The sequence below is a fragment of the Zootoca vivipara genome, chromosome 9, assembly GCF_965207765.1.
Source record: "Zootoca vivipara chromosome 9, rZooViv2.hap1.1, whole genome shotgun sequence".
Lineage (NCBI taxonomy): Eukaryota > Metazoa > Chordata > Lepidosauria > Squamata > Lacertidae > Zootoca > Zootoca vivipara.
The window spans coordinates 32,913,379-32,927,691 of NC_142592.1; the positions used below are offsets into that span (position 1 = coordinate 32,913,379).

The 14,313-nt window shown below is 39.3% G+C and overlaps 1 protein-coding gene across 1 annotated transcript in view; it reads left to right on the plus strand.

Annotated features, from left to right (window-relative positions):
• TMTC2 (transmembrane O-mannosyltransferase targeting cadherins 2) overlaps positions 1–14,313 on the plus strand; it is a 184,278-nt gene that overhangs the window by 109,244 nt on the left and 60,721 nt on the right. Inside the window, exon 4 of the mRNA XM_035126826.3 lies at positions 5,276–5,390. Coding sequence (XP_034982717.3) covers positions 5,276–5,390 — 115 coding nt within the window. The remainder of the gene's footprint in view (positions 1–5,275; positions 5,391–14,313) is intronic.

Below are 14,313 nucleotides of genomic sequence, written 5' to 3' on the forward strand. Positions count from 1 at the left end.
CTGCCAAGTTTTCCCTTTTCTCGCGAGGAAGCCTATTCAGCATAAGGGAAAATCCCTTAAAAAAAGGGATAACTTGGCAGCTATGTCATGGCAATACATTTTGGTGTCAACTATATATGCTGCATTTGATTGAAGAAAGCTGTTATAACCACATTGTCAAAGTTCTTGTAAAATCTATTTTTGCATTACTAAAATGAATTTCAGACTTGTGGAACAATTGACTAGTGTATACCAACTCCCATTGGTAGTGATTCCGAAATTCTTGAAATAAATTGAACAGTGACATTGAACAAACTATATTCATGACATTGCTAATGCAAAAAAAAAAAGGATACCATATGGACGTTATAAGAAATATTGGTTGTCAGACTTGAGCTAGCATGAGCAATTGCAGATATTTGCTTGTATGTAAAATGAATGCATAAAACAGATTAATTTTGAAAGTTGAGCTTGTAGAAAACATTTATTTATTAAGAAATGAGTTATAAGAGCATTTATTTTGGCAACTTAAAACCTTGGCTTGCAGTAACAGAATTAATCTAAGGGATACTGACAGATTTCTCATATTACATAGAATTCCAGACACAGATGTGTATTTCAGAAAAGTGTATACAATTTTATACCTTTTGCTTTGCAGAGCACAAGATATTCCAAGGGCTTTGTTTCCTGAGCACCTTGAAATAATGATGCTTTCAACTAGGTTTTTTTAAAAAAATGTTTCCTACACTTGATGGTACTAGAACTCAGAATGCTGAACAGTACGTTCCAGAAGGCCAGAGCAACACAAATAACAGTTCACTGTGATATGCAAATTTGAAATGATGATTCGGCTCTGCACTGATTCCCTCACCCCACCCCAGGAGAAGATTTTGCAACTTGAAGGCAGTGAATTCAGGCTCACACAATCACATCCTGGCTTTTGAGGAACCTCCCCATGGTGATTTATTGAAAATTACTTTGAGAAGTGCAGGTACTTCTTCAGTGCATCGCAGAAGTGTTGATTATTATTAATATCAGTCAAGTGCTCAAGGGAAGATAAGAGGTTTTCAAGTACTTTTGACAGAGAACAGAACCAAGTGGTGTGATTCACCTTGAAAACTATCTACAATATTAGACTGTCTTTCGTTTGGACGTGAGACGTGAGAAAAGAGATGCTTTAGCTGTTGGCTTCAGGGGAATTGACACAAACCCTAATGAAAATAGCGGATGTTGCAGCGCAACTGAACCTAGTTGATGTGTGTTGTACATCTTTATTCATGTTTTGCCACTGTAATTTATAGCATGCGATGAAAAGTTGTTTAGGAAAAGGTGGTGCAGGATGATGTATAACAGCACCAGACCTAATCTGTCATGGTCTAGGAATTGGATGCCCATAAAAGTTTAATAACAAACAAAAAAGATGAGATTTAGTGGTCATATTGGATTTATTTCTAATCTTCTAAAACTTATAGGTGAATGGTGCTCATCAAAACTGTTCAGCTGAGAGCCCCTTTATATTGAACAGTCTCTGCCCCAGTGGCAGAATAAGCTGTTCCACTGGCTATTGCGTTTGGTGCTTCTGGTTGCTGATTTTGGCTGGTACCCTTAGTAGATATCTGTATAATAGGCAGCCACAGGGTTCCATCTAGTTCCCAGTGCTGCATATATGAAGCCGCTGGGAAATGCCATTAGGAGATTCAGGGTGAAGTAACATTGGTGTTATCAGATATGTAGAATGTTGGTGTGTGTTTTAATCTGTTTTTCTTTTAATTCAGCGCTGATTTTGCCTAGTTTTTGAATGTTTCAGGTAGTTGCTTTTAACTATTTATAATTTTTGGCTGATAATTTGATCTTTTGAAATCAATCGGTATATAAATTTTAATAAATAAATAAGCCATTTTGGTTTTTAAACATGGGTTGGCTGTAACCAAGAAACAATAGCAGTGGGAGTGCCCTCCTAACCATTGTAATGTGGCAATCAGGCCATAGGTGACTGCCATAATTCTCATTAGAATTTGGACAAAAACCTGGTCCAGCCTTGGTGCACAAACCATTTGTGTTGGAGGTGGTGGTGGGAGGCATAAAGGGAGTGTATGCTTTGATTTCCAAATCATAATTTGAAACTATGGCTTGAGTTGAGTTTTCAAGTTTGGATTGGAAACAAACTGTTGTTTCTCCAAAACCATTGTTTGCCCAGTTTGGACAGTTTGGAAAACTGTGGTTTGCTCACACTAGAGAAGAGAGAGAGGAGAGAACAGAGTTTGCATGGGAAGGAAAAAATGCATAAGCTTGAAGCTCATGATTTCACCGTGATCTCTGAACTAGGTCTACTGACATTTGTTCTGAAATCAATTTTCAGTTTTCTTTTAACATACCACAGTGTTTCACAGTTATGTATGAAGTCGATTTTGAAGGAACTATGCTGCAACTAAGTGTTCACTCTGAACAAAAATGAATTGAAAAGGAGCCAAGCCAGTAAAGACAGCTTCTGCAAACAATGGAAACAAAGAATTGAACTGTCCCAGTCTTTAGATGGTCAGTGAATATGAAACAAGAGCCAAAACTGTTCTCTAATGCTGGAGGCATGTTTTCATAAATGGAAGTCTTTTAAAGAGGAAATTTGCTTTGTCACAGAGGTATTTGTATTATTTTAAACTTGCTAATTTATGGCAACCATCGAGTTAGTGCTGAGTGATATAGGAAGAACATAAGGAATAAAACCCAGCAATATCCTAACCCTAAAGCACACATTAATAACAATATATCACCAAGACCTAAACGTTTTAGAGCTTGTCTTGCTTAGTACGCATTTCCTTCCATCAAACGAAGAAAACTTATAATCTGATACTGTGGTTTAATTAGCTGAGCACCTTTGGAAGTGGTTTCATCAGTGTCTTCTTTAGGCAGTCATCCAGATTGCATTTGTTGTGTTTGTCCCTAAATGCATCTGTAACACAGGGAAAAAGTACCACCATCTCCTGCCCAGGCGTAATTCAACTCCAGCCAGTATTCCATTTCTCAACTCCATGAGGAAAGTGTGTTTGTGAAATAGGAGCATATAGAGCGTAACACAGGAAATCCAACAATGCTCATTACATTTTTTTAAACGTTTCTTTCCCAATGTGTATTACGTACACACATAGCTCCCATTCCTGTAATCCAGAGAGTGGGGAGCCTATTGCTCCCCAGATGCTGTTGGATTCCAGTTTCCAGACCCATTCCCATTGCTGCCTAGAGGTGATGAAAAATGGGAGCAACATCTGGAAGGCTACGGCTACAGGTTCCCCACCCTGCCTATAGTCTCATCCTCATTGTACATTTTGACTTCGATTTGGAACCCATTGACTATAATTTGCTTTTGGCCACTTGTTGAGTGCATATAGTGAAAGCTACTATTTCACATGTCTGGGCCTGCCAGATTTGATGTGTCTCAGATACAATCAAATATTACAATCCACTATTTAGCAAAAGCAATGGATAAGGTCTCACAACATTGCCAAATTACTCATTCCAAAGAGACTTAAAAAGTGTTCATTTTTCAATACATCACATATTCTCTTGCCCAAACATAATGTGCTAATTTGGACTTTATTGCCATGTCTCATTTTCTGAAAAACTGTTCAGATAAAATGAGGGGGGATTCATTTCCTCCAATAGATTGAAATTGACATCTTAGTGACTATCTCCACATTTTCTCCACATCCGAATATTTCAAAAGTACACTTATTGAGTGCTTTGAGTACTCTGAGATGTGTACGTTGACAGAAATCTATTGTAGTTCTTACACCTATTGCCTGGGATCCAAACAGCTACCTTAGACAAGCCCAAGGCGTTGCTTATGGCCAGTGGGATTTCCCTCTTTCAACAGCAGATTCCCAGGCTGTATTGGAAACAGTGGTTGAAAATGTAAGTTTCAAAAACAGCTTGACACTTGTTATGAGGGCCTGCCATTCACAAAATAGAAGACCAAATGCCCCCTTCAGGTATTTGAAGCCAAACGTGCTGTTCTTTCAATCTTAAACATTTTAGAGAATGCCACAGTTGTGTTTGTTTAACTTTATTGTGTATATGGTATCATAGGAAGCATACTTTCCCATGTAGTTTTGGTTGTGAAGGCTTTCTTTTTCATTTAAATGCACTAATGAAAGGAAATATTAAATACTTCTGTGGTCTAAAGACGCTCGTCCCATACTTGCACCTTAACAATTTTAATTTTCAAAGTGTAGCATGTTTGTGATACGTGTGAGTGTATCTATCCTCCATTATTTAATACTGCCTCTGCCAGCCAGTTACTAGCCTAGTGCTCTTAAGACTTTGATGCACCTGCCTGACTTGGAGGATATAAATGTTGGAGCTGAACTACAGTATATGAAACTACACAGAATGTTGAGAGTTATCCATACTTTGCTTCAGTTAGTCTAAAAGTATATAGGAAAATGTTGTAGAGAATATTGCATTCTGTAAAGGAGAATCCCTTGGTTTTGACCAAGCCATGGATATCCCTATAATTCCCCTCCCTCCGTCTTCTATTTCTTTACTTCCTAGGGAGTTGGCCAGAATCAATAATGTTCTTGTTTTCTGTTGCCCAGATCCGATAGCTTGAACTTTCCCGTTTCACACCGTAACACAAATGTTGTAGGGACATCTATACACTTGTTCACAAATCTATGTTTCACTTGTCTATTCTTGCATACCAGTGTACTTCAGTTGTTCACATGGTAATGCTCCCTGATCCATCTACTTGTCTATTGATTTCAAGCATACCTATGATACGGTAATTGCTTTTATGTCCCATTGAAATCCTGATTGTTTATGTCCTGCCTCTGAAGGTGAGTTTTGTTGAATAGAAGTCATTTATAAATAAAACAGTATAAAAGTGCCCATGCTACAAAGCTGATGCTCTTGAAGTGTGCTACCTCAAGGGGAATTTCCTCTTGTGTTATCCGAGTCCTGTGCAGGCTGCATGATACAATTGCTGTGCCTCACTTGTTTGTTTCCTCCCAACTTTCAGCATTCCAGTGTTGCTCCTGATCCTACCAACAGATGACTTTTTTCCAATATATATGTACTCTGGGGATTAAACCGTAGAGCATGCATATAGTTGTTGCTAACAGAAGAAACAATGCAGTATAATAAAAAGAGGGGATGTTTTCTTCTGCTGCTCCAGGTTGGAGAAAAGAAAAGAGGGAGTTGTGTGGGCTTTTCTCCCTGAGGTCCTTCTTGATCTTCAGGTACTACATTCCATATAATTGGATTGTGTCTCTCTCTGAATACTGCTTTTTTTTTCTCTTGGCAGCATGGGGTAACCTTGGAAATGTTCTGAAGAGTCAGAGCAAGATTTCTGAAGCTGAAAGCGCCTATAGAAATGCCTTGTACTACCGCAGCAACATGGCTGATATGCTTTATAATTTGTAAGTATGCATGGCTTTCCTTATGCTATTTTCATCTGCAAAGCCTGGTTGTGAATGAGGCCATTTATATGGCTTCTGGAAATGGAGATGATATTTAGCTGTTGTTTTTTCTGCCCCTGCCCCCTTGCCCTTTCATTCATCATACTTCAAACTCAGATAGACAGGGTTCCTTCTGTTCTCCACATTTATCAGATCATCATGTATTTCAACTCTGTTCTGCGGTGAGTGGTAGAAGTTGATTTCCCTAAAGATCTGGTGTGCTGCTGTGTCTCTGAATAGGCGCTTGCCTGTGTCCCAGCCCCTCCCCAACAAAGACACCGTTCACTAGTATTTCTCGGCATGCCCAAAATACTGAAGCAGTGCAACTTTGCCTGTCAGCTTGAGTTAGGGAATCAACAATTATAGCCATTTCTCTTTGACACCCATCCTCCATGTTCTGGGGATCTCCTGTTTAGACCACTGTGTTGCAATCTGCATGGAGCTATCTTTAGAAAATGACTTGGAAGTTCAAGGTTAATGCAGTATTCCTGTAGTGAGCCTTCTAACAGTGGGGGAATTCAGAGAGAATACAATACCATATTTAGTTCATCTGAAATACTTGCCTAAGCCCTACTAGTGCTTAACTTTAAAGCCCAAAATGGCCTGGATCAGAGTCGTGTTTCCACAAATATATTTGTACTAAAAGTGGTTCCCAGAACCTTTGGGAATACATTCCTCCATCATTTATCCCTGCTGTGTGATATATGTTGGGAATCTCCTGTTTTGCGTTCTATATGCTGTACAGTGAAGTTGTTGAGGTTAAGGAGAGTTTTCTCCCTTGTTGCATCGATATGATGAAATTCATTCCTGGAAGAACCCGTCAACCTCCTTAATCAGTTTGTATTATGTGAAGACTTTTTGAAGGGATCTTTGAGAACTGTACCTCTGGATAGGAAAGCTATTGGTAAATACAAAGGGTGGTATTCAATTTTCATTCAGAGCAGACCCATTGGAATTAATGGACCTAACTTAGTCATGATCATTCCTTTCAATAGGACTATTCTGAGTAAAAGTTTGTAAACAATGTGTGTGGTGTGTGCAGTGCTATATATATATATATATTGGTGCTAGGATTATTTATAATCACTGCAGCCTTAATTAGCTAGATACAGCCAGCCCCCTAGTCTGCCTTGCCTGTCCCAAAAGTTACCACTTGCTTAGTCAGGCCACTTAAGTTGTACCATATGGCACCTTCCTATCTTCTTCGTTGTGGTACATATGAATTAATGTGAAATGAAATTAGAATACAGCTTTACAATATACCTTTCTCCATAGCAACCATTGCTTTACAAAAAAATTGTTTGGCGGTAATGTGTAATTGATAAATTAATCTTCATAATAACACCTGTTTAGGTATTGGAAGCTCATTCTCTAATATGCTGTAGAGATCAAGAAATGTGTAATAAAGAGTAAGTTTTGCAATTAAAAAGCATAAGACCAAACATGAACACTTCTAAAAGTAGGCTTGTTGAAGCAATTGTTTGTGCTCTCTTTTCTGAAGCCAGGCATAATGCAGAACTGCAAGAAGAATTGTAATGATGCATAAATGTTTGCCTTCTTCAGTGTAGAAGTACAGCGCACGCGCGCGCGCGCACACACACACACACGTTGTGGTCTTCATATCTTCCAATGAAGATAACATTACTTCCATCTACTGCCCACAACAGTCATCATGATTTCTGTTAGTTTCCATCCATGTATGCTGAGAAGCCTGTACATATGCCAGCCTCCAGATGCATGAACCCAAGTTTGAATATACTGATTTGGTCATGAATGCTACTTTTTGATGGTATTGTTTATATGGCGCTTTATATACCAGTATGTATATGGATATAGAATGTGACAAGGTCATTAGCATGCTGACCATTATCAAATTGTTATAAATTACACTGAGTTGTTGTTGTTGCTGCTGCTGCTGTTTGGTAGTCGATGGACAGACAGAAGATAAATCTTTTAAATAAAATACTTTTTTGGGAATCAGGTTATATGCTCTATCAGTTGTATCTGTCAACTGATACCTTCAAATTTCAGTGTGTTTTTAATTGTTTTCCCATCCCAAATTTATTCCTAGTACATATTTCTCAGAGCATTAGCTAATTTGCCTTATACTGAATGAACCCTTGTTTTCAACCGACACTTCCAGAGATTTATAGATGGTGAGTTACTACCTACCTTTAAGTTCTTTGGCTGATGTTAGAGGATGGCTAAACCCTGAATTCTTTGCCAAATGCCATTGATGCAGGAATCAATGATTTTCAGCTTAATCTGTCATTTAAGTTTTATAAATGAGGGACAGTGCCCTCATTTGTTATCTTGGCAAGTGCCGTTAAGATATGCCTAGCTCTTCAGTATCTCTTTTTGAAAAGACAGAAGAGAAGTGGCTTTCTACAATATCTGAATCCTGCATATTTGTGACTGGATCCAGGAATTAAGAGGTGAAACACAAGTGATGGGTTGAACTACAACCACATTTTATTTAAACTACATATGCATAGGGAATAGGGACCCAGGTGGCACTGTGGTTAAACCACTGAGCCTAGGGCTTGCTGATTAGAAGGTTGGCGGTTCGAATCCCTGTGACGGGGTGAGCTCCCGTTGCTTGGTCCCAGCTCCTGCCAACCTAGCAGTTCGAAAGCATGTCAAAATGCAAGTAGATAAATAGGAACTGCTACAGCGGGAAGGTAAACAGCGTTTCCATGTGCTGCTCTGGTTTGCCAGAAGCGGCTTTGTCATGCTGGCCACATGACCTGGAAGCTATACGCTGGCTCCCAGCTTAACCATGAAATCATATTGACCATATCTACCTATTGAACAGCACCAACTCCTAAAAACCAATCTTCTCTGAATCCAGTAGGCAAAGAAAGAAAGAAAAAAAACTCTGCTGTTCCAAATGTGCAGGCAAGCAAAAAATTCCTACGCAGCCCTGAAACAACTGGCAGACCTATATTAAAACAGAAGGGGTGGGGAGAGATGTGAAGAATGGCCTAGACTAGAGAGTCCCTTAGGGGTGTGACCAAGGCTACTAAACTCTGCCCCCAACCTTGGTGCTGGCATGTGTGTGCATGCCAAGTAACCTTGTCTCCCATCTTCCAGAGCTGGCCGCAACAATGCTCCTGGATGTAGCATTCCATGACTGGTGGGAGCAATTTTTTTAGCCTTGATGTGCCTTAATAATATCACAGCAAGACCTTTTACTTTTAATATTTTTCAAAATGTATTTGCATCTTCAGCTGTTGAAGATGTTCTTTGGCATTCCTGAGCCAAGTTTTATGTGCTCTTCAATTTACCTTGTGTAAATTACACTTCTATTGTTTCTAAAGGATTTGTTTTTATTAACATCAGCTCTCGGTCTCACTCTGTCTTCATTTGTGTCTTGGGGCAACTCGCTGTTTCCAAAGGTGCAACAGAAACCTGTGGTTTATAAAAACAATAGTACAATTGCCATGGGCAATAGTTAGCTGGCAAGCAGCCACAGGAAAAAGGAAACACATCTTGCTAATATATGTAACTTCAGTGTTTATGTTTATCAGGAACTACACAAACTACAGAAACTAAATCTTCAGGGAAAATTGTGGACACACTTCATGAAATTAAGATTTTAAATTCTGTTGTGTCTGACTTGCCTTCCATCTTAGTGAGCAATGTGCAGCCAAAGGTATCCTTGAATTTTCTACTACAGCAGCTTGCACACAATGAATGGGCAAGGCAATTTTGAAACGAAATACAAGTATATTTTCAAGTGTAGCCAGGTGAGTGGGTACAGGAAAAAGTTTCAGTAAACTTCCTGCTGTGTGTGCAGTGCTTCCCTGCATAGTCATGTAACTTGTGCAAAGTGGCCACCTTAATGCTAGAAGATGATAGACTTCTCAGTTTGGAATGCTCTGGCAAGTAGCTGTGCCTCAATTTTCTAAATTTGTATACACACCATTTATTTCCCTACAAACTGTGTATTCTCAACTGGAAACTCAAAGTGCATGGTTATAGCAAGCTGCAAACCAAGCATATTTTTTTACAGATATCTAGCAATGATGATCTGTCACAAAATTGACCCTTTGATTTGAAAACAGTCTGAGCCAGCCTGTTAGCTTTGGATTATAATTATTGGCTTATCTACCTCCAGAGGCTTTTGCAAATTTGGAATATATAGTGGGCCTACTTGGGTTTAATACTACTTTTATAGAAAGAAAAGTGGATGAAAGAGGAAAAATAATCATACCCATATTGTGTTGCGCAGGATACAAAGCAGGCCACAGCAAATTCATCACCAGTGCAAATAAAACACAACCAATCTTTAACCATAGTTAAGGGGTTGGGGGGCAGGCATGGGAACATATATTATCTCCCCCATCCCTGCTCCTTCAAAGCATGATTCCCACCCCCTTCTGCATCCTCCTGCCAGCCTTAACTACCACTGACCATGCTCATATAGCGTTGTTGCCAAGTTTCTGAACTGAATGGATTTTGAAGTGACCCTCCCCCGGTTTGAAAACAATGGTCTTTTTACGAGGTGAACCAAAAATGCCTTTTAATTTTGGCTTGGTCTGTAAATACACTCAGCCTTATTCCAGGCTACCTCTGCCCTCTTATATTCTAGAAGCAGCAGCCAGAAGGAGGGAAGCTGTTTCTTGGGTCACTGTTAGGTCATAAAACCATACCAACAGGGTGTAAAGGGCTATAGATCATCAGGGGTTCTGGGCCCTTAGAAAGGGATGGAGGAGAGGCCACCAGGGAGAGAGCTTTCCTTGCAGATGGTTTACCTCTTTTCCCCTCTTGCTTGGTAAGTTTGCTAAAAGCAGCCATGTTCTAATATTTGCCAGAACGTGCAATGTTTAAATGTGAGGATGAGGGTGTGGCACTCACACAAGCCTCGCCCAAACACCCCTGTATGAGTTCCCTTTGAGCTTCTGCTGTTGAGCGGGCAACATACGTAGGGGTGGTGGTGGTTATTCTCTTGAATGGGAATGGAACACCTTGGATGATGGGTGATGTTGCTTGATTAGTGTCCCCAGTTGCTAAGAGGGTTCTACTAGGGTTTAAGTGAATACAAGTAAAAATGTGTTGCAGGTCTTCCCTGTTCAAAGCAGAAGGCTGGAGCCTGAACACACCAGCCTGATGCACATGGGGCTGCTAGGAGCAGGGCTTTTGTGTTTGGTCCATGCCCCGTCCCCACATTTCAACATAGGTATGGTTCAGGCAAATCCTTGAACATGGTTAGAGTAATGAAGGCAAGTGTAGGGAAGGTTGGAGAGAATAAATGGCTGCCAAGAAAGCACTCAGAATAGTCCTTTTGAGCTTTCAGAGAATTTTCTGAAAGAGTTCAAAAAGTCCCAACCAAGATGGCTTTAAGAAAGGGAAATGTCAGAGCAGTAAATCATTTGTGATAGCATTAACTGGTTCTTTAGAATCATATTAAATACAGGTAGATGCAAAATCTTCCCTGTTATGGAAAACTATATTCTTGCCTTGCAGAGTGATATTGCATGCTTGTGGCATTCATATGCAAAAACAAGTACACAAGGATGGAGTTTTGTCTGTGATTAGTGCACATTGTTTCACAGCCAAAATGTCAACTAGCCTGCTCCCCCCTTGGTTCTTGGCTGTTGCTTATCACTATTCTAAATTAAAGAGCCAAATAGCTTGCTGTCATGTTTGCTATTGCAAGCAAAAATCATGAATATTCAATGCGCCCCTAGTTAAAAGTGATATTTTATCAATGTGACACACAGGCAAAATTATTTCGAAAAGTATCTCTACATGAATAGAGATTTAGGATTGTATCAACTGGTTTTTCTCAGCTGATGGTAAGGCTTCCTTCAGTGAAATGAGGAAGGAATCAATTTTCAACAGTTTCCCTCTGAGTCTCTGCTCCCCTAAATTTTTTATGCAGGGATCCCCAGTCATCTGGAACAAATTTGGCAGGGATTCAGGGGGAGGGGGGAGTGCCAAAATTGCTTATATTTCCATTCCACTGAATGCAGCCTTGCTGTCGGTTCAGTGACATCAGCCTAACACATTTGCATCATTTTTAAAATTAAAAGTTTAGCATATTATCTTATCATGCAGATACAGCATATAGTATATGCCTAAACTTGACTTATTAGCTAAGCTTGGGCAGCATGCTAAATCCAGGATGAAGATTTTGGAAGTTTCTACTTTTGGTTTACTACGGTTTGTCATGTCACCTGAATCAACAAACTGTGGATAACATAAACTAACATTAACTTTAGTTGATTTTAAACAGAACAACTTCAAAGCTTGGTTTCCAACACTGACTGGCTTAAAACAACCACAGTTAATCACAATCAATGAGTTCAGGCATTATGGTAAGTTGTGGTTCATCAAAGGCAGAAGCTTCTGAGCAACTCCTCCCAGCTTTGCAGAAGGAGGGGAGATGATAAGATGTGAGAAAAGAAGGATATTAGGCCTGTGCATGCCTTATTATAGCACAACATCTGTATTATGTGAGGCTTTTCAAGGCTGAAGTTATAGAGTGTAAAGTTCAAAAGCAGAGTAGGGAGTAGAAACTGCCTGGGAAACATCGGAACAAATTATTTTAACCACCTGATAATTACATCTTTTGTCGTTTTACAAGTTTAAAAAGGTTAACTGTAGGAAATCTGTATGTTGCAAAAAGTCTGTGTCTAGCACTAATTCTACCTTACTTAGACTCAGAATGCCTTGATAGTTCACTTGAAATTAATCCTTATTATCGTTGATGTGCCATGCTTTTAAAATATATTTAAGGATAGAATGTATAAACTAGAGAGATGCAAAATAATTTTCTCTGAAACATTTTTTTTAGTACGTTGAATTGTTAGCAATGTAGATATGTTTTCAGTCTCCTGCTTCCTTATTTAACTTTGACATAAGAGCCCAAAGCAAAATGTTGCTGTTTTTTCAATCTAAGACAATTTGTGTGGGTGGGAATTGTTTCTCAAGGGTGAAATTTTGCAGCAGGTTCTACAAGCATTTTATACTGATTTTTTTGGTAACTGACTGAACATTTCAGCTGTTTTATTGGGGGGGGGGAGTCTTTTTTGAAAATCTATTAAAAAGCTAGATTAGTTTCAAAGTATCAGTTAGGAGAAACACATGTTTTTGGTTCAAGATACTTCGCAAAAATACCCAGCAGAATTTCTTCACTTTTAAACTGGAGGTTTCATTTTACTGTGCTTGATGTTTTAATTTGTTGGAAGCCAACCAGAGTGGCTGGGGCAACCCAGTCAGATGGGCGGCATATAAAATTGCTGTTGCTGCTGTTGTTGTTAGACATTATTTCCTGCCCCATAAATGCTGCTACAGTTGTACCTCGGAAGTCGAATGGAATCCACACCGGAAGTGTGTGCGACTTCCGAAGCACGGCTTCTGATTGGCTGCAGGATGCTCCTGCAGCCAATCAGAAGCTGCGGAAGCCCTGTTGGATGTTCAGCTTCCAAAAGAACGCTCATAAACTGGAACACTCACTTCTGGTTTTCGATCGCCGGGGAGCTGAAACTTACAAGGTCCGGGGCATTTGAGAACTGAGGTATGACTGTACTTGTTTGCTTTCACAAAGTTGCCAGTTTCTGGAATTACAGTTTAAGAAGGACATTGATACAGTAGAGTGGTTCCAGAGGCTCAGCCAGGGCTGTGAGGGGTCTGGAAACCAAGTTCTGTGACAAATGGTTGAAAGAACTGGGTATCTTTAGTGTTTAGACGATTAAGAGGAGATTTGATGCTTGTCTTCCAGTTTCACAGAGAGATTTCTGTTCCATTGTGGAACAGTTTTTACCCTTAAGAAGTTACCTAACATTAGGAGAACCATCTTAAGGGTAAAAACTGTTTGACGATGGAACAGAAAATGTCAAAAACTGATGGCTCTTCTTCGTGGCAGCTAGATAGCCATCTGTCAGAGTAAAATGATGCAAATGCACCCTGTATTGTATTTCCTAATTGAGCAATGTGGTTCTAAGATTTAACAAGATTACTTCCAAAGTTGCTTTCAATTGTAAAATTTTATTATTCTTCTCTCTTCCTTTGTGTGTGTATCATATATGTGTCTTCGTTAAATATTTTCCTTTTAAAGGTGGAAATAAAACTGCAGAAGCCCACCCAACATTTTCTTTTGGACACTGCAGCAAAAGGGATAGGGTATCAAACACCCATCCAGAGGCAATTTCACTTTTGGAAAAAGATTTTCATTTCCTTATTTTTTTGCCTGATGAAGAATCTCTAGGTCATGTGCAAGACTATGTTCCACCAAAGTTTATAAACAGTATTAAGCAAGGCTAATTATTTACCAGAATTCAATATTCACTCTTGCATCTGCTCTTCATTTTGCATCTATATGAATTTTAAATAGCTAGTAAAACAGCTGTAAAACAGTCTGTATTTTGAAACAGAAGGGAAAAATAAATCTGTATTGCCTCAGTGGATGCCAATATTAAAGCTGCTAATAAAAGCAGAAAATTAGTTCTGAGGTCCTCTAATGAAGAGAGCAGAATATCCAAGTGGCATAAACATAATACAAAAGTGATGCTATATACTGAGCACTACAAAAACAATAGTTAATTGTTTCAGTATGTGCAAGCATCTCATCTAAAGTTCATAACAATAGAGCCTTTCCAAAACAAGGGGATTGTGGAGTGAATATATCAAAGAGTAACTGCCTATAGGCAAAGCAGAGAGCAACTGGAAAATTAATTCAACCTCTGTGCTTGCCTTAGTATCCCAAAGTTGTGACGTGTTGCTGTGACTGAAGTGTTCTTCTACATCTATCTTATTTTCAGTATGCCCATCACTGCTTTGTCTCGAACTTTGTGATTGTTATGGATGAAGAAAAGGCCACTACAGTGGCATGGTTCCAACATAATAACAGAACACCGTTTGTTGTTCTTGCATGAAT